The sequence below is a fragment of the Lathyrus oleraceus genome, chromosome 3, assembly GCF_024323335.1.
Source record: "Lathyrus oleraceus cultivar Zhongwan6 chromosome 3, CAAS_Psat_ZW6_1.0, whole genome shotgun sequence".
NCBI lineage: Eukaryota > Viridiplantae > Streptophyta > Magnoliopsida > Fabales > Fabaceae > Lathyrus > Lathyrus oleraceus.
Genome location: NC_066581.1, coordinates 207646442 through 207665559, shown reverse-complemented (window position 1 = coordinate 207665559; position 19118 = coordinate 207646442). Strand labels below are relative to the sequence as shown.

General features: G+C 36.6%; 1 protein-coding gene across 1 annotated transcript in view; it reads right to left on the bottom strand.

Annotated features, from left to right (window-relative positions):
- Positions 1-19118, bottom strand: part of LOC127126339 (ABC transporter A family member 1) — a 42840-nt gene that overhangs the window by 19910 nt on the left and 3812 nt on the right. The window contains exons 7-13 of the mRNA XM_051055250.1: positions 11632-11861; positions 11484-11544; positions 11235-11321; positions 7720-7952; positions 7513-7627; positions 7353-7442; positions 17-237 (exon numbers count right to left, since the gene is read on the bottom strand). Of these exons, the coding sequence (XP_050911207.1) occupies positions 17-237; positions 7353-7442; positions 7513-7627; positions 7720-7952; positions 11235-11321; positions 11484-11544; positions 11632-11861 (1037 nt within the window). The remainder of the gene's footprint in view (positions 1-16; positions 238-7352; positions 7443-7512; positions 7628-7719; positions 7953-11234; positions 11322-11483; positions 11545-11631; positions 11862-19118) is intronic.

The window sequence follows — 19118 nt, the reverse complement described above, 5'->3', positions numbered from 1 at the left end:
TGTGTATCATATATACCTGCCATCAAGCTCCTGTTGTTTCATGTCTAAGCTTATTGCTTCTATAGCAGGATTTGCAGTATCTTGCCCCAAAAGATTCCTTTCTGGCTCTGAACTATTACCGGCAATTTTAACTTTAAAACTGGAGGAACAATTATTTACAATTTTTTTCTTTCTCCAGAAGTCTTTTTTGAAAATGAAGTTCCATGGATATTGCAGTCCATACTCCCTTGGAAGAACCTTTCAAGATGAGAAGAATTTTAATTGTTGTATCATTCAATAAGGAAAAAAAAACATCATTCAATTGGAATATGTACGTGAGCACACATAAGCACTGTGTGTGTATCATCATTATCTTAGAAATAAAACAATGAAGAAATATAAGAAATACACCGGAAAATTTTAATGTTGACGTTCAAAACAAACAAATAAAACAGGTAGGTCTTTTAATCGTCTTAACACATAGCCATAAGTTATATAAATTAATACAATGCCTCTTTCTCCCTACTAAGTAGCAAATGATTGGATTTCATCTAGACATAGGTAGGCTACATAAAGGAGATAATAAGGACATTCTAGATTGCCGCAATTCAATTCTAGTCCAATTACTCAAATAGGCTATAGTATAAGGAAGTATTTGTTAGACTCTTGAGTTTTGTAACTGATATAAAATTATTAGGAGAGTTAATGGGTAATTATTAGAATTATTATATTATTAATTAAGAGTGTTTAGGTTTAGAATAAATAGGGGAAGACATTGGGGAGTTGATCATCTTGAAATTGGATAGGAAAAGGGGTCCTTTTGACATTGGGAGGTGCAGGCCCTCGAAGTTCTCCGGTACTATTCTGTAATTCAAAGGGATTTTCCCTTTTTTTTATATATCAGTTGGTTTCTATCAACTCGTATTAGAGCGGTTCTGATCCAAAAAGATTTGACCATTGTGCTGGAAACTTCGGCATGAATATGGTTGCAGATTTGATTCCAAGATTTGACGAAAGGGAGGCCTATTGGTGGCTGATCCAGGCTGAGCAATATTTTGGGTCAAGAAGAATGAGTGAAGAGATGAAACTTAAGTGGGTTGTTGCATTTGCATTGAGAGGAGATGCTCTTGTTGGTGGATTTCTTGGAAGGAGAGTCATCCAAATACTTGTTGGTGGAATTTTGTAAATGTCATTCTCAAGAAATTTCAACCAAAAGTTTGGGATTGTCTACTGGAGTTTGAAAATGAAACACAGGAAATCCAAGGATGCGATGAAATTCAAGAACCAATAGCATCTCCAACAGAAGAAAAGATTGGTGGTTAAGTTGAAGACTCACAAATCTAACAATACAGTGAAAAAGAAGTTTGTAAAGTGGATATCAAATCTGATTGCGTGGGCGACGAAGTGAAAAATACAGATTCATTGATGGATATCAATGGCCCGTTTGTTTTAGCTTTTTTTTAAAATGATTTGTGTAGTATTATATAATTTAGTGTAAAAAAAATTTTAATTTTTCATAAAAGCTTCAAATAAAAATTTTGTTTGAATAGTTATTCTTAAAATGTTATTTTAGGTATTTTATCATTTTATCGAAATTTTTTTTTGGATATCAAAATTTCAAAAAATACTTAATTTTGAAGCTATTTCAAATAGCTTTTTCTAAAAATCATTTTTGTAAAATCTATTTTCAAAATTACAAAGAAAAAATCCATATTTTTAAAGTTAAAACAAACTGGACCCAAATCTGATTGCGTGGGCGACGAAGTGAAAAATACAGATTCATTGATGGCTCAGGGAAGCAGAGGTCCAGGGAAGTGATCAGAGTAGGCTATTTCATCACAGGCAAAACACTCACTATTGTCGGTGTTTGCTACTATTCCTAAAATAAAGTCTAAGAACAAGAAATTTCCACCACCGGTGCCACTGTGGCCACAACAACTAGTCACGAAATGCCTGCCATTAGCAAGAAAATTTCCTATTTCATGTACAACTCAACCTTTATCTTACAAATTATGGAATCCGGGAGGATACATTTTATTTCTTTCACCTTGAGGACAAGTTGAATCTGTAGGGAGGAGTATTGTTAGACTCTTGAGTTTTGTAACTGATATTGACAGAGATAATTTTTCTTATTATTGATTAGAGCAGCCTGTGCTCTTAAATAGAATACAATATATTTAGGAAAGGAAATTCCTAATAAATACTTATCATTTCCCTCAATCAATTCTATAAGTAAGGACCAATAATTTCTATAAATACATACACAGCTAATCAAATCCTATTTATGGGATTTTAATCCTATTTAACTATAAAATATACCACTAATTAACACATGTACAGCTCGTTCTGACACTCCCCCTCAAGTTGGAGAGTGGATGTTACTCATTCCCAACTTGCCGATAATAGATTGCAATGTAGAACCACTTAATCCTTTTGTAAGAACATCTGCCAGCTGATTTCCAGTTGATACAAATGGTATACATATTGTCCCACTATCCAATTTTTCCTTGATGAAATGTCTGTCTACTTCGACATGCTTCGTTCTATCATGTTACACTGGATTATGTGCAATGTTTATTGCTGACTTGTTGTCACAATATAGTTTCATGGGTCCATTCCATTCAATCTTTAGGTCTTGTAGAATTATTTTCAGCCATAGGAGTTCACAAATACCTAAAGCCATAGCCCGAAATTCTGCTTCTGCACTTGACCTCGCAACAACGTTTTGTTTTTTGCTCCTCCAAGTCACCAAGTTTCCTCCAAGAAAAGTACAATATCCGGATGTGGATCTTCTGTCATCTACTGATCCAGCATAATCAGCATCTGTATAGGCTTCCAAAGTAATTCCTTGACCCTTTGTAAATAGAATTCCTTTTCCAGGAGTGCCCTTCAAGTATTGCAAAATTCGGTAAACAGCTCTAAGATGATTTTCTTTGGGATTATGCATGAATTGACTCACCACTCCCACTGCATAAGCTATGTCTGGCCTAGTGTGAGATAAATAGATTAACTTTCCAACCAACTTTTGATAGGATTCTCTGTCCACAGTTGCATCTTCAACAAATTCACTAAGTCTGTGATTTTGTTCAATTGGAGTTTCTACTGGTTTGCATCCCAATTTACCAGTTTCAGATAATAAATCCAGCACATACTTCTGTTGAGAGATGAAAATACCGTGACGAGAGTGTGCCACTTCAAGGCCCAAAAAATATTTTAATCTGCCCAACTCTTTTACTTCAAACTCTTTTAGCAAACACACTTTTAGGCTATCCATTTCTGCTTGATGATTTCCTGTTACAATTATATCATCCACATAAACAATTAGTGCAGTAACTCCCCCTAAGGCTGAATGCTTAGTAAACAAAGTGTGATCTTCCTGACTTTGTTTATATCCCATATCTTTCATCACAGTGGTAAACCTGCCAAACCAGGCCCTAGGGGACTGTTTCAGTCCATAAAGGGCCTTCCTTAGCTTACAAACTTTGTCTTTCTCAAAGTTAAACCCAGGTGGGACCTCCATGTAAATTTCCTCTTCAAGGTTGCCATGTAGGAAAGCATTCTTGACATCGAATTGCTGCAAATTCCATCCATAGTTAGCTGCTAGAGATAACAAAATTCTGACAGTGCTCATTTTTGCGACAGGAGAGAAAGTCTCATGATAGTCAATCCCATATGTTTGTGTGTACCCCTTAGCTACTAGTCTTGCTTTATACCTTTCTAGTGTTCCATCGGACTTGTATTTAAGGGTGAATACCCATTTACAGCCAACAAGTTTTTTGTCATTAGGAAGCTCTACTAACTTCCAAGTTCCATTTTTCTCAAGTGCATCCATTTCAACTTTCATAGCTTCTCTCCACTCTTTGCTATCTAGTGCTTCGGTAACATTTTTTGGGATAGCGGTAGTGTTTAAATGAGAAAGAAAACTTCTATGATTGTTGGACAAATTATCATAGGATATAAAGTGAGACATTGGATACCTTGGCCTTTTTGTACATGCTCTAACATCCTTCCTTATTGCAATTGGAAGATCTCTAGCATCCATGGATATATTCTGCTCCTCTAAATCAGTCCCAACAACTTCAGTTTCAGGGGGCACAGTTTGCTCCTCTAAAACAGTCTCATTGATTACAGTTTCAAGAATTGGGTCAGATTCTGGGACTTGCACAGGTTGGATAATAGGTGCTGCCCTTCTTGTGTAAACTTGTAGTGGACGAGTAGCATTAGAAGTCTGTAATGAAGTGGTTATAGGACTTGACTCGGGAGTCTTGGGCATAAAAGAAAGGTCTTTGAACAAATCATCCTTATCTTCGATGCATTCCTTCTCCCCCTGAAGATAAGGTTTGGAAAAAAAGGATTCGGTTTCGACAAAAGTGACATCAATAGACACAAAATTCTTTTTTGTTGTAGGTTGATAACACTTGTAACCTTTTTGGGTAGGCGAGTAACCAAGAAATATGCATTTAATAGCTCGGGGATCAAGTTTTCCTCGATGTGGAGAATGAACATGGACAAATGACACACACCCAAAGATCCTAGGAACTAGGTGGTTTGAAGTTTTGAAATTTGGGTAGAATTTGGAGAGGAGCTGAATGGGGCTGTTATTCTGAAGAATTTGAGAGGGTAAGCGATTAATCAAGTAGGCTGCAGTAAGAGCAGCCTCCCCCCAATATTGTTTTGGAACATTTGTGTGGAATAAAGATGCTCGGGTAACATTGAGAATATGCCCAATTTTTCTTTCAGCCATCCCATTTTGTTGTGGGGTGTGGACACATGATGATTCATGAATAATACCATGTTCAGTGAAAAAGGAAGACAATGTTTGATTAAAATAATCTTTGGCATTGTCAGAACGAAACCGTTTAATGGTAGTCTCAAATTGGGTTTTTATCATTTGGAAAAACAATTTAAATATTTGAGTGACTTCACTTTTTTGTTTTAAGAGATACATCCATGACACTCTAGTACAATCATCAATAAAAATGACAAACCAACGGGCCCCCGATATATTTGGGATATTGGATGGCCCCCAAACATCACTATGGATTAAGGAAAAAGGAGTAGACATTCTTTTATTATTATTAGGAAAGCTGACACGTTTGTGTTTAGCAAGTTCACAATCATCACAGTGAAAATTTTCTAAGTTTATACCTTGAAACAAGGTGGGAAACATATTTTTGAGAGTGCTAAATGAAGGATGACCCAACCGGAAGTGACGCAACCAGATTTCTTTATTGAGGGAAGGAATAGATTCTGACAACAAAGACAGTGGAAGTTGACTCTTAATGCTACTTGTCTCACGCGCTTCCATAAGAAGGTAGAGCCCATTGTCCTCTCTAGCAAGTCCAATCATCTTCCCTGTTTCCTGATCCTGAAATTTGCAAAGTGTAGGAGTGAATGTTACCAAGCATTGTAAATCTGTTGTAAGTTTGTGAATAGATAACAGTTTGGCAGATAATTTGGGCACATGCAAGACATCTCTCAACATTAAATTTTGACTTAGTGGAATATCTCCCTTTCCTGCAACAGTAATAAAAGTGCCATCTGCAGTGACAATCTTTTTATTACTTGGACACGGTGTGTAAGAGATAAACTCTGTAGAGGAATGGGTCATGTGATTCGTAGCCCCAGAATCAACAATCCATGTCCCTTTTCCTGTAGATTGTAAAACACTAAGAGCATAGGGATGAGAACTACCTGATAATGCCATGGAAGAACTACCTGTGTTTGTGGGTTTGACTAAAGAGTCTAGTAGTTCCCTTAGTCTTGTAATTTCTTCTGAATTGAAATCAGCAGTAGGTTTGGAATGACTTTCCTTGACAACACTTGATTGGACCAAGTGGACATGTGCTGGTCCTCCTCGTTGAATGCCTTTGGTGTTCCAATTTCGGTTCTGATTTGGCGGTTTTCCATGAAGTTTCCAGCATCTGTCTTCGGTGTGCCTTGGCTTCTTGCAGAAGGTACACCATAGAGAATCCTTGTTATCCCCTCTTTCAATCTCCATTTTTGGGAGCTCCTCCGGTTTGCCCGTTCTTCCATTGGTCAATGTTCTTCTCTCGACTTTGTGCTACTAAGGCTGAACTTTCAGTTGATTGAGGCTCCATCATCACTCCTCTTCGTGATTCTTCTGTTCGAAAGGCAGCCATGGTTTCATTTAGTGAGGGTAACTCTTTTCCGAGTACTTGAATCCTTATTGGATCAAACTCATTGTTCAGACCGGTTAAGAACTTATAGATTCTATCCTTCTCCTTATAATTTTTTAGTAAAGTAGCATCTGCAGTGCATTTTGCTTCAAAATGTTCATAGTGATCCAACTCCAACCATAGATTTTGTAGAGTTTGGGCATACTCAGTAATGGACTGATCTCCTTGCTTGGTAGTTGCAATCTTCATCTTAATTTCGTAAATTTGTGCAGCATCACCAACCTTGGAATAGTTTTCTTTACAGCTGTCCCACACCTCTTTGGCAGTCTTCATGAATATGCATGCATCACTAATCTCAGGCACCATGGAATTCCATAGCCATGATATTACAACAGCATCTTCTTCATCCCATGCAGCAAATTTCCCGTCTGTAGCTTCTGGAGTATCCTTTCCAGTAAGATGATTCAATTTGCCCTTCCCCTTTAAAAAGGTTTGGACAAAATGAGACCATTTGAGGTAGTTTTTACCATTGAGACGAAGGCTAGGTTGAACATTTTTCAGCTCAACAGAGCCGGTGTTTGGGGCAGGGGTATTAACTGGTTCAGACATTCTGAATTTTGTTGGGAAAAACGGCAAGATAGACCGTAAAATAAGATCGGCAATGCAGGCCGCACAGCGGAAACAATGGCAATGCAGGCCACAATTTTTAACAGGCTCCTATGGATTTTGGAGCTCTGATGCCATGACAGAGATAATTTTTCTTATTATTGATTAGAGCAGCCTGTGCTCTTAAATAGAATACAATATATTTAGGAAAGGAAATTCCTAATAAATACTTATCATTTCCCTCAATCAATTTTATAAGTAAGGACCAATAATTTCTATAAATACATACACAGCTAATCAAATCCTATTTATGGGATTTTAATCCTATTTAACTATAAAATATACCACTAATTAACACATGTACAGCTCGTTCTGACAGATATTAAGTTATTAGGAGATAGTGGATAATTATTAGAATTATTATATTATTAATTAAGAGTGTTTAGGTTTAGAATAAATAGGGGAAGACGTTGAGGGAGTTGAGCATCTTGGAATTAGATAGGAAAAGGGGCCATTTTGGCACTGGGAGGTGCAGACCCGGTACTATTCTGTAATACAAAGGGATTTTTCCTTTTTTTATATATATCAGTTGGTTTTCTATCAGTATTCAAATAAACAAAGACATACCTTGTCGAAATACAGTCCAATTGCACAATAGAGCAGTGTATCAAGTATCATCATTAGAAGACATGCGGAAAAGTTCACACCAGAGGACTCCTGCAAGCCAATGTCTTAGAAAATTCGGACAGGATAGTAAAGATAAAGGGCCCTACTGCAAAAAACTCACACGCCATATGTTGCTCCAACGAAGCCCAACATGAGCGCGCTCATAATCAGCAAAGTTGACAGAACCCAGAGCAAATGCGGTAGGTGAAAGTAGAGAAGCAAGAACCTTCAAGATCCTGAGGTAGGCAACCTCAAATGAAGAAAAATTTGCATTCAAATATGAAAATCTGTACTAAAAACATTAGTCATTGGAAGGTTAAGAACTCACATAGAGACTCCCTCATCGTTGACAGTGTAATAAGGGAAAAAGGCACCAAGAAATGATAGAGTTCCAACAGCTACAGCTGTTTTGGCCCTTTTGAAAAAGGTGGATATCAAAAATGACAGCATGATTGCACTAAGCCCAAAAATGAAGAAGTATGCAAACACCAGTGTCTTATCACTATATTTGAATATATTATCCATGGTGCAAGTTGTAATGACCGCAGATGAAATTGCAAACTGTAAAGATCAAATAATAGAAAAATGAGACCAGCATAATTTCTGAATCTAGAAAACTAGAAACAACTTATCACGGCATAAGTTATATAATAATGTTAACACACAAAAGTACTGGCTTGACGAATTTAACTCTAGCATGATTTAATCATGCACTAAGACAATTTCCTTTAGTGCAGCAATGGAAACAACACAACCACCTAAAGTATGAGTCTTCTAAAGACAAAAATTCAGTCTTTGAAACAGAATATTCATAATCAAATCAGATATAAATCTATCCTATTTAAAACAGAATATCCATAACATAATTTCAACTATCTCAATACAATTCATGCTATCCAAGTAGTGCAACCTGATCAAGCAGCTTCTGCACAATTAGTTTTTCGATGGTCCACTGATTCAACATAACTCATTGATCAATTAACTTTTTACACGATGTTAAGATTCTGTTGCACTTGCCGATCCAAGCACTAATCACTGAGAGGTGAAACTGAAACCAAGCAAGTTCACCATTTAAACTTGCAAAAATGTGGGATTTGCAATCAATTTTTTCTCATTCTCTACTGTGAAACTCTTTCACTCATAAGCAGCTTCTAGAAAAAAATCTCATATAAAAGCTATATCATAGAAGTGTTTTTATTTGCAACACCACGCGGTTAAAATCAAGTTGAGCCAATTGAGTTCAAACACCAGGTAATCTGGCATAATTAAGCCTCAAATCATTTACCAACTGAAAAGTATACAGCTTCGTCTATCCAAGTTAAGTCTATGGAGCCTGTCAACTTAATCCCCATCCTAATTGATTTAGGTCCAGGCTAAGCTTATACATATTTGTGATTCTGATCAATTTCTTCTATGTTTTCTTTTCTTGTTAGACTTTGGCAGTATTAAGCCAATTATAATAAGACATACCATGGGCCAGAACTCCTCGCTTCCTTGTGAGCCGGAGATATAGCGAGTGCACCGGAAAAGATCAGGAAGTGGGTTGATCTATTCTATGGGGAAGCATCCGTATTATCTCTCAAACACCTTCATCACGCAAGATCTGTTTGGTTGCTTTAAGCGGAAATTTAAATCAGATAGTATGTAAAATGGAGGCAATAAAGACCAATCTACTTAGTCATAAAGACCAATCTAGGATAGCGGCGAGGAGCGGTTGGCTCCAAAAGTGGGACAGCGAGATAGCGTATAGTGTGATGACCGCTATTTGATCCTTTTTGGACAAATTATATATAATAATTATAAACATATATTTAATCTAAAGTTATAAAAAAAATGACTAAAAATCCATAAAATATTCATAAATCAAAGCACAAAGCTTAATAAAAAAAAACTCCAAAACCAACAAGTTTTAATCAAAATTCTTAATCAACCCAAAATAACCCTTACAACGTTTTAAATTTAAGGGGTAATTTTGGTTTTTCATAGGGGAAAAGGATAGCGGGTCAGAAACTGTTATGGGCCAGGAACCGCTCTGCTCCGCTATCCCGCTATTGACCCTATAACGGATACTATAGTGTTCTGCACCGCTAAGCCTCTTTCCATACTGGCTGGCCTCCACTCTGCTCCGCTATCCTGCTATTGGCCGCTATTGACTACTCTGACTAAAGTTATGTTTGAAGAAGCTTGGCCAAACATATTTTATTAAAAGGTCTCATAAAAATAAGTAGCTTATTTTGATAGAACAAAAACTAAGAAAAAATATCTTTTACAGAAGCATGTGTGAGGAGCTTCTTAGAAATTATGTGGAGCTTCTAGGTGAGAAATCTCTGTTTGATCCAAAAATGAAACAAAAACTTGTTTCATTTTGTACAGATTTCACTAGAACTTCTCTGCTTTACCTATTTTTGTCTGGGATTGTCTCTTTTTCTTCTGTAGCCAAATATTCTTTTTTAGCTTCAGCAACTCCAATATGAAGAGTTCCAAATGTGTTTTGTTTTGTCAAAGAATTGAAAAAATCTAACCATTTCAAATTTCAATTTTTTATTCATTGAATTTTATTTGTAACATGTAACATGGTCAACTTTGATGTAGGTACATTCAAATTCACTTGGTAGCATTTATAACTTCGCATGTAGACGTGCAAAATTTTATAATTAAATATCCTGTAAGATAATTTTGAATAAAAATAAAGGACACACAAGTAACAATTTTTAGGCATGATTATTTTTCAATTTGTATTTATATAATTAAAAGTTAATATACTTTTTCTAAAGTTATTGATTTATATGTATCAACAACTTGTTTACAATAGTACACTATGAGAAAATATACTCTATTGTTAGAATAATTTTTTTTAAAATTACAAATATTTTTTAGGGATATATATATGTAAATTTTCATTTAGAATCTTAGATATTATTTATGATTGTTTTAATTAAAACCAAAGCTACTGTAAAATTATTTCATCAAATATGTTCTAGCTTTAAAGTTGTCTTTCAGCTTGCTTAAGATATTTCCATTTACCAAAAAAGAAAAAGTTTTTCAGGTTAGAAAAGTTAAGAATGCCCAAACAACTTTATCTTTACATTTAAGCTCTTATTTTCCATTTTAATTTCAAAGTAGCTTTTAAGGCCCAAAAAATATAGGCCAACTGCACCCTAAGAACTATGTGTCCTAAAACCCTTAAGTTTTTAGGTGAAGGCTTTATAAATCATTTTTATATCATGACAAAAGAGTATATTTTTTAAGTTTTTTTAGCACTTTACAAATGATTTTTGAAAGGGATGACCGTTTCTGCTAAACAGAAATTTCAGTTTGGTTTGGTTTGTCTATACAACTTGCTGTAGCATTCTCATTTGGTTGCTTTTTCGCTAGGTTAAGATGTTGGATAAAAGGGATTGTATTTAGGCAGAAAAAATAAGTAGAAAGAAAAAAGAAAGAGGAAATCCTCATAAAACAAGTAAAATGACAAAGATATTAAGAACTAAATTTAGCTTAGAAGGGGAAATCACAATCGCTTTGCAGAGAAAAGTACCATAAAGAAAACCAAGGGCCAGTTACTAACAAAAAAATAAAACGAGAAATTCAACACGAGATTACAATATTGTCGTAAATGTAGAAATTAAAAGAAACATTGTGCATTTAAGAAAGAAAAGCCAAATCACAGAAAAACAGACATAGAGAAGTCATATTAAATAATGTCCTAATGAAATATTCTTATTTAGGGTAATATAGGCCTCGAGTTAATATTCTCAAAAAGCCTCTTGGGCTTTCCTACTTAATAATCCTGATGAAGTGTGTATAAAAGTAAAAACCTGTAGCAGATTGAATAGCAAGAGTTACCTGCAAAGCATATGTGATAAACCAAGAGAGATGAAATATGCCATCTTTTAAGCCCATCATATAGAGTCCTTCTTTGATCTTTTGTTCCTGAAATGTTACATTGATAAATTGAGACACAAGCTCGACAAGAGAGGATGGCTTTCTATATCCCTATAATATTAAAAAATAATGTTCATAAAAATAGGAAGAAAAAAATGAAATAAATAATGAAGAGAAAATCATACAATACCAAACATAAGATAATCAAACCTTCTCAAACACAGAATAACTTATCAGGCGAGAAACTGGATAGAGAAACCCCAATAAATACCTGCACATACAAGTTCTTGTTAAACAATAAAGCTTATCAAAGATATAATCTTAATATCACTGCATAAAGTTTCAAAGACAAACATACAATATTCCCATGACTTTCTTTACTATTGCCTGGAATTGGTCATCAGTGTACTCTCGAGTGGGAAATGGAGCTATTCGTATGTTAGTAGGGTTAAACTGAGTCCATGGAACTTTTAGGGAGAAATCAGTGTCATTATATCCTAGAAGAGGGAGCTTTACAGTTTCAGCATTTGAGTTTAATTCAGGCTGTTGAGCTATAAATAATATAAACGAATCAACCATTTGTTGGAGCTGCAAAACCAGAAAATATTAATGCATGAGTACACAAATAGAAGTGATGAAGATTCCAATTAGAAGAGAGGGAAGGATCCCAGAGAAAAGAAAATATGTTAAAAAGTACTACTCCGGCTTAATTTATAAGCAAAAAAGATAAATTTCACACTTATTAAGAAAAATAGTTAAGTGTATTTAATTTTCTGGATTTCATGTAAGAGAGATAACACAATTACAAGTATACCCTCAATTAAATTGTCATCCACTAACAAAATTAAGTAATTAATGCAAATTTTGAAATAAAGGCATTAAATGCACATAGGTTTGTTGAAATTTGCTTATATTTAAGGCCAAAAAATTTAGAAGATTTTTGCTTATAAATAAGGCCGGAAGGAGTATATAATAGAACTCCAAGTGAAGAAGCTTCATATCACTCCCTGAAAATGATGAGCACAAAGGCTTACAAACAGAAAATAGAAAGTTCTAAAGTCAGAGACTCCTAATCAAAGCACTATGCTCTAAACCAGAGAAAAACTCTCCTAACCAACTCATTAACAATAATTCTTAATGATTCCCTCACTCCTCGTGTTGTCTCATATAAAGGCTGACTCACTAAGATTCTCTTCCATACAAATGTGATAACCATATTCTAGCTCATTAACTAATTCTCCCTTGACCCTACTCTCTTTCTTCTAGAATATGCCTAATTGTCCTATTAATGTCACCCTCTTATAAACAACCTTGTCCTCAAAGTTAGAAATGGTTTCTATTTTCCTTCTTGCATCTGTAAGAGATATTAATCTTATGTGAATACACAAGATTAAGGCATGACAGAACTCATGAATACACAAGCATTGAAACCCCGGCCATAACACAATAGCTCCATATCGTGTCTTGACATAATGATTTTGATATGCCAGCCTAAAAGCATTATATCTATCCAAACTGAGTTGCACCATATTGTGAATCTCAAGAACTAACCTCATACTTTTCACCAATCCTTTGCCAAGATCATATACCACCATATATAGTGACAGGAATGTGATATTCCAATCCAATCATTATATTGTTGGAAATTTCACCTTTATTACGGTCCGCCCCTAGCCGCCTAATTGTGGCATTAGGGTTCTCTTCATTGCAGCCTTCAACACCTCACTATGTTGGGTGTAAATGGATATATTTAGTCCAACATTGCCTAAAGGTATGGCATATGTAGTATTCATAAAGCTAACTTGGACAGCCCTCACGATACAAGCTTGTTTTTTAAAATTAAGTTAGGCTCAACTCAAATTATAATATGATAGGAGAGTATCCAATATATGTTTGGCTGCCTGCTATCAAGTTACCACTATTATGACACTCGGGTTACTTTTCAAATATCCAATCTTTGGCGTGAGAAGGGTGTCTTAAGAGCCCCACACTCATGAGATACGACCAGGACATCTGTTTATAAATAGAGCAGTCTTCACCTTACAAGTCGGTTTTACATGATTAAGTTAGACTTAATCTAAATTCTAAGATGGTATCAGAGTCTATATTAGATTTGTTATTGAGTTTTCTACGCCGTCCATGCTTCAGGCTCATTAGGGCTCAAGCATGAGAAAGTGTGATGGAAATTCCTCTTTCATTGCGGTCCTCCACTAGCCGCCTAATTGCAGCATTTAGGGTGATTTCATTGCAGCCTCACACCTTCATTTAGTTGGAGGTGAAGGAATGGATTTAGTCTCACATTGCCCAGAGACATGACTTATGTAATGTTTATAAAATTTTGGCAATCATCAGATTACAAGCCAGTTTTCTAATGTTGAGTTATGCTCAACTCAAATTCTAATATGGCATCCGAGTCTATCCACGATTTGTTAGGTCACGTGGAGTTAAGGCACCGCTATCAGGCCACTCGGATCATGCTTCATATGTCCAATTATGGCGTGACAGGGATGTGTCAAGAATCCCACATTGATGAAACTGAACATGTGTTTATAAGTGAGGACAATCTTCACTTTACAAGTCGGTTTGTAAGATTGAGTTAGGCCTAACTCAAAATTTCAGAGTTATAAACACCCAATTTCAATTTCCATTTCCATAGCCAACACCACCACTGACATTCTATGGAATTTAAAAACCACCACGGGTCACTAGGATTGTATTAGCCAATTAACTTCCACATTGTCATGGTTTTATACCAAGCATTGTATCTTCATCTTTAAGAACGGCTTAATAGGCATAACCCCACCAATCAATGCATTAACTGCTATCAGACAATCATAGGGGAAGGGGTTCACATTTTATCCTCAAATCTGACCATAATTCTATGTCGGGTCAAATTAAAAGAGAAGAACCCTTGTGTGAACGTTATTTTTAACGCATGAGCTATCAAACATATAGGCCAATTGTAATGGTTCCACTGCCACACATTTTTAACTGTTATTACATATCAAATTACAAAAGTTACCTTTGCGGGTTTTGACTTTTATTTTTGAAATACTTTAGCCTTTATTATTATTGATATCAATTTATTCTATTTTACAAATATCACACCTTGATTTGAGGAGTTGACTTGATGTATCGCTCCTATAAAAGGAGTACTCTTCTGAAATAATACAATTCATCGTTTCTCTTAGAATTTAGGTTGGGTCTGACTCATCCCTACAACACAAGCCATATTTCTAAGCAATGTCAGACTAAATCCAACCCCTCAAACCCAACACAATGAAGGTTTTGGGACTGCAATGAAGGCAAATCAAAGTGCTGCAATTAAGGCGACTAATGGCGGATCGCAATTAAGACAGAAATTTCAACACACACCCTCACGCTTGAGCCTCAATGGGGCCAAAGGGTGGGCGATGGGGAAAGCCCAACAATGATCTAGGATAGGCTCTGATACCATCTCAAATTTTGTTTTGGGTCTAACTCATCCCTATAAAACCGACTTGTAAAGTGAGGATTGTCCTTACTTATAAACATAACACAAGCCATATCTCTAAGCAATGAGGGACTGAATCCACCCCTTTAAACCCAACACAATGAAGGTATTGGGGACTGCAATGAAGGCAAACCAACGTGCCGCAATTAAGGCGACTAAGGGCGGACCACAATTAAGGCGGAAACTCCAACAATTCCTATAACTCTCTAATATGGTATCAGAGCCCTAGGTTATTTGTTCTAGGGAAATAAATTCTTCCCACTAATGAACCACCCAACTAGATGGCAGCAGGCCCTCGCCGGTCCATCCAATAGTGCAATTCATGACTTATTTCTCTTTGTTTGTCCCTATATCACCATGAGTAATCTCCTCCGTCACATTTTTGTTGTGTTGCCTTTCTTTATAGACAGCTGTATCATAAAATTGTGTCTTTCTGTTGTATTATTCTTTTATATATAATGTATACAATCTATTTTCATAATTAAGGAGATGCTAAAATAATTACATAATTACAAATCTACAATAACAAGAAATTCATTTGTAATAATAAACACTATCTTGTCATTATTCTGCTAATAATAAATATTATTTTGTAATCAATTCCATTGACATCCCCCTTCAAATTAATTTGGTGAATCTATTAGCATCAATTTACTGACAAGGAAATTATGACGCTAACATGTCAAAGATTTGGTTGGTGAATATGTCGGCAATTTGAACATATTTGGTTGGTGAATATGTCGGCAATTTGAACAGATGTGGAGACATGAGATAGAGTGATAACTCTACGGTCGTAGGCTTCCCTGATGGACGGTCACTTTCATGTGTTTTGTTCATTCGTGGTAAACATGATTTGTTGCAATATGTATGGCACTAGTATTGTCAGCATGCAGTGGAATTGGCTGTGTTTGTGAAATACCGATCTTCGAAAGAAGACCCTGCTATCAAATAATCCCAGAGCATGTTGTAGACATGGCGCAATATTTTATTCAGAATGATTTGGAGACTTCCATGAGATTGGTGCATTGCCTAAAACATACACCAGCTAGTAGTATATTTCCTTGGACATCCAGCCCAATCAACATCTTTGTAGGCTTGGAGTTGTGGAGATGCGCCAAAAAGGAAGAATAGACCACAATTGGAGGAGCGATGAAGTATCTAATAATTCGGTGTACTACTGAAAGATGCAAGTGTCAAGCAGATTGCATGAATTTGCTTATTGTGTGGACAGCAAAAGAGATGCTTGGTCGTGTAATGGTTAGGTAGATAAAACTTCCCAAAATTTTTGTATAAATAGTTGGGTCTTTTAAAAGTTCACCTTCATCCTGTCGATTTTTCACAGACTTCCATGGGGTTGTCAACCGTAGTTGCATTGGCAAGACCAGCGAGCTTAATCAGATCTTGAGCATATTTGTGTTTGCCTATTTGTGTTCGGTAACAAAAATACCTTCTTGTTGATATTGTACTTCTACACTAAGCCCTTCGATCTCTTATTTGTTGATGTATGGGGTCCTGCCCCTGTACTTTCCTCGTATGGATATAAATACCTATTGACTTATGTTGATGCTTGTTCTAAATACACTTGGGTATTTCCTCTCAAGTTCAAGTCTGATGTGCTAGTCACTCTCACACATTTTATCACAGCAGTTGAGGTTCAATTCTCCACTAAAATCAAGGTTATTCAAACAAATGGCAGAGGAGAGTTCCAATCTCTCAAATCTCTATTACACATAAACGGTATTGCCCATAGGCTAGCCTACCCTCACACACATCACCAAAATGGTTTTATGGAGAGAAAACACAGGCATGTGGTTGAAACAGGTCTAACGTTGTTAGCTCAAGCCAACCTTCCCTTGAAATTTTGAGATCTTGCCTGCCTGATTGCTTCCTACTTAATAAACAGGATGCCTACACCTTTGCTAAACATGCAGTCTCCCTACTTCCTTTTGTACCAACTTATTCCTGACTACAAATTTCTTAAGGCCTTTGGGTGTGCCTACTACCCTCACCTCATACCTTACTCCCCTTATAAATTCAATTTTCACTCTCAAGAGTGTATATACCTAGGGTACTCTTCAAGCCACAAAGGTTATAAGTGCCTTGCTTCCAATGGGAGACTCTACATCTCCAAGGATGTTATCTTTAATGAGTCTAACTTTCCCTTTCCTCACCTATTTCCTACTGAACTTCCTACTTCCCCCCAAAATACAACTGTTTCATCTCCTTTTCCCTTACTCCCAACCATCTCACACCCACCTTTGTCTTTCTCTCCTTCTCCTTCCTCAAATACTCCTCCTATAAACACCTCTTCCACTTCTACTGCATCTACTTCTGACCACTCACAAAGTTCTCCATTATTTCCCTCAACTTCACCTATAAATACTCCTCATATAAACACTTCTTCCATTTCTACTGCATCTACTTCTGACCACTCACAAAGTTCTCCATTATTTCCCTCAACTTCACCTATTTCTACCCAGCTGCTAGTTTCTCATCTAACCAATTTATCTCTTCTACCTCTGACTTTGTGCCTGCACTATCTCAGTCTGTAGCCCCTTCAGACTCTTCTTCCTCATCATCATCATCACCTACAACTCCTGAACCTCCCAATCTTCCCTTTCTTCATCCACAAAACGCTCACCCCATGAAAACTAGAAGAAAAGGTGGGATTGTTCAACCTAGACTGCATCCCACTCTTCTCCTCACAGAACTTGAGCCTTTTCTTACAAAGTGGCTATAAAAGATCCTAAATGGCTGGCAACAATGAATGAGGAATATTCTGCATTGCTCAGAAATCAGACCTAGACCATCACTTCTCTCCCACCCAACAGACATGCTATTGGGTGCAAATGGGTCTTCAGAGTAAAACAATACCCTGATGGGACTGCGAATAAGTACAAAGCCAGGTTAGTTGCCAAGGGATTCCATCAACAACAAGGCTTTGACTTCACTGAGACATTCTCCCATGTGGTTAAGCCAGTCACTGTCAGAATAATTTTAACCATTGCCATTTCAAAAGGCTGGCAGCTCATTCAACTTGATGTTAACAATGTCTTTCTAAATGGCATCTTAGAGGAAGAGGTCTACATGCAGCAGCCTCCAGGGTTAGAAAATGTTGACTCCTCCTTAGTGTGTAAACTACATAAAGAACTATATGGCTTAAAACAGGCCCCTAGGGCCTGGTTTGAAAGGTTAACTTTTGCTCTAAAAGGGTTTGGATTTGTGTCTAGCAAGTGTGATCCTTCCCTCTTCACCCTAATCACATCAATCATCTACTACCTACATGTTAGTTTATGTAGATGATATTATCATTACAGGAAACTCTACCACTCAAATTCAGGCTTTGGTCACCAAACTTAACTCTCATTTTTCACTCAAGCAACTTGGGAATCTTGAATATTTCTTGGGCATTAAAGTATCTCACCTCAAAAATGGGTCTTTATTTCTCTCCCAAACCAAGTACATCAAGGATCTTCTCTCCAAAGTTAATCTATCAGAGGCAAAAGGAGTTCCCACTCCTATGATCTCCAACCTAAAGCTCTCCAAACATGGCACTGATTTGATGTCTGAACCTACCTTCTACAGACCAATAGTTGGTGCATTGCAGTATGCTACAATTACAAGGCCAGAAATTAGCTATGCAGTAAATAAAGCCTGACAATTTCTTTCCCAGCCTCTTGACACCCATTGGATTGTTGTCAAGAGGATATTTAGGTACCTTAAAGGTACTCTGCATCATGGCGTTCTCCTTCAGCTTGCCCCCACACATATTCCTCTCTCCATTAAAGGATTCTCTGATGCCGATTGGGGGGTTGATCCCGATGACAGAAAATCCACCTCAGGCTCCTACATTTTTCTTGGCTCTAATCTTGTTTCTTGGTGGTCCGGAAAACAAACATTGGTTGCAAGATCAAAGTACTGAGGATAGAAGTATTGCAAACTCAGCCTCTGAAGTACTTTGGATTCAATCACTCTTGGCTTAGCTAAAAGTCCCTTTTTCTCCACTCCTGTGATGTTCTGTGATAATCTCAGCACAATTGCCTTATCCCACAATCCTGTCCTCCATGCCAAGACCAAACATATGGAAATGGACATTTTCTTCCTAAGAGAAAAAGTCCTGAACAAGACTCTTGTTGTGTAGCACATTCCTGCATTTGATCAATATGCTGACCTTCTTACAAAACCTCTCTCCCCTCTCAAATTTTTGCAGTTAAAGGACAAATTGCAGGTTCGTGACAAGTCCTTACTTACACAAGGATGACCCTCATCTTGAGAGGAAGCTATTAGAGTAATATAGCAGTAGTTTATCTGTTAGAATAGTTTACTATAGTTTACCGTAACTAACTTTGCTA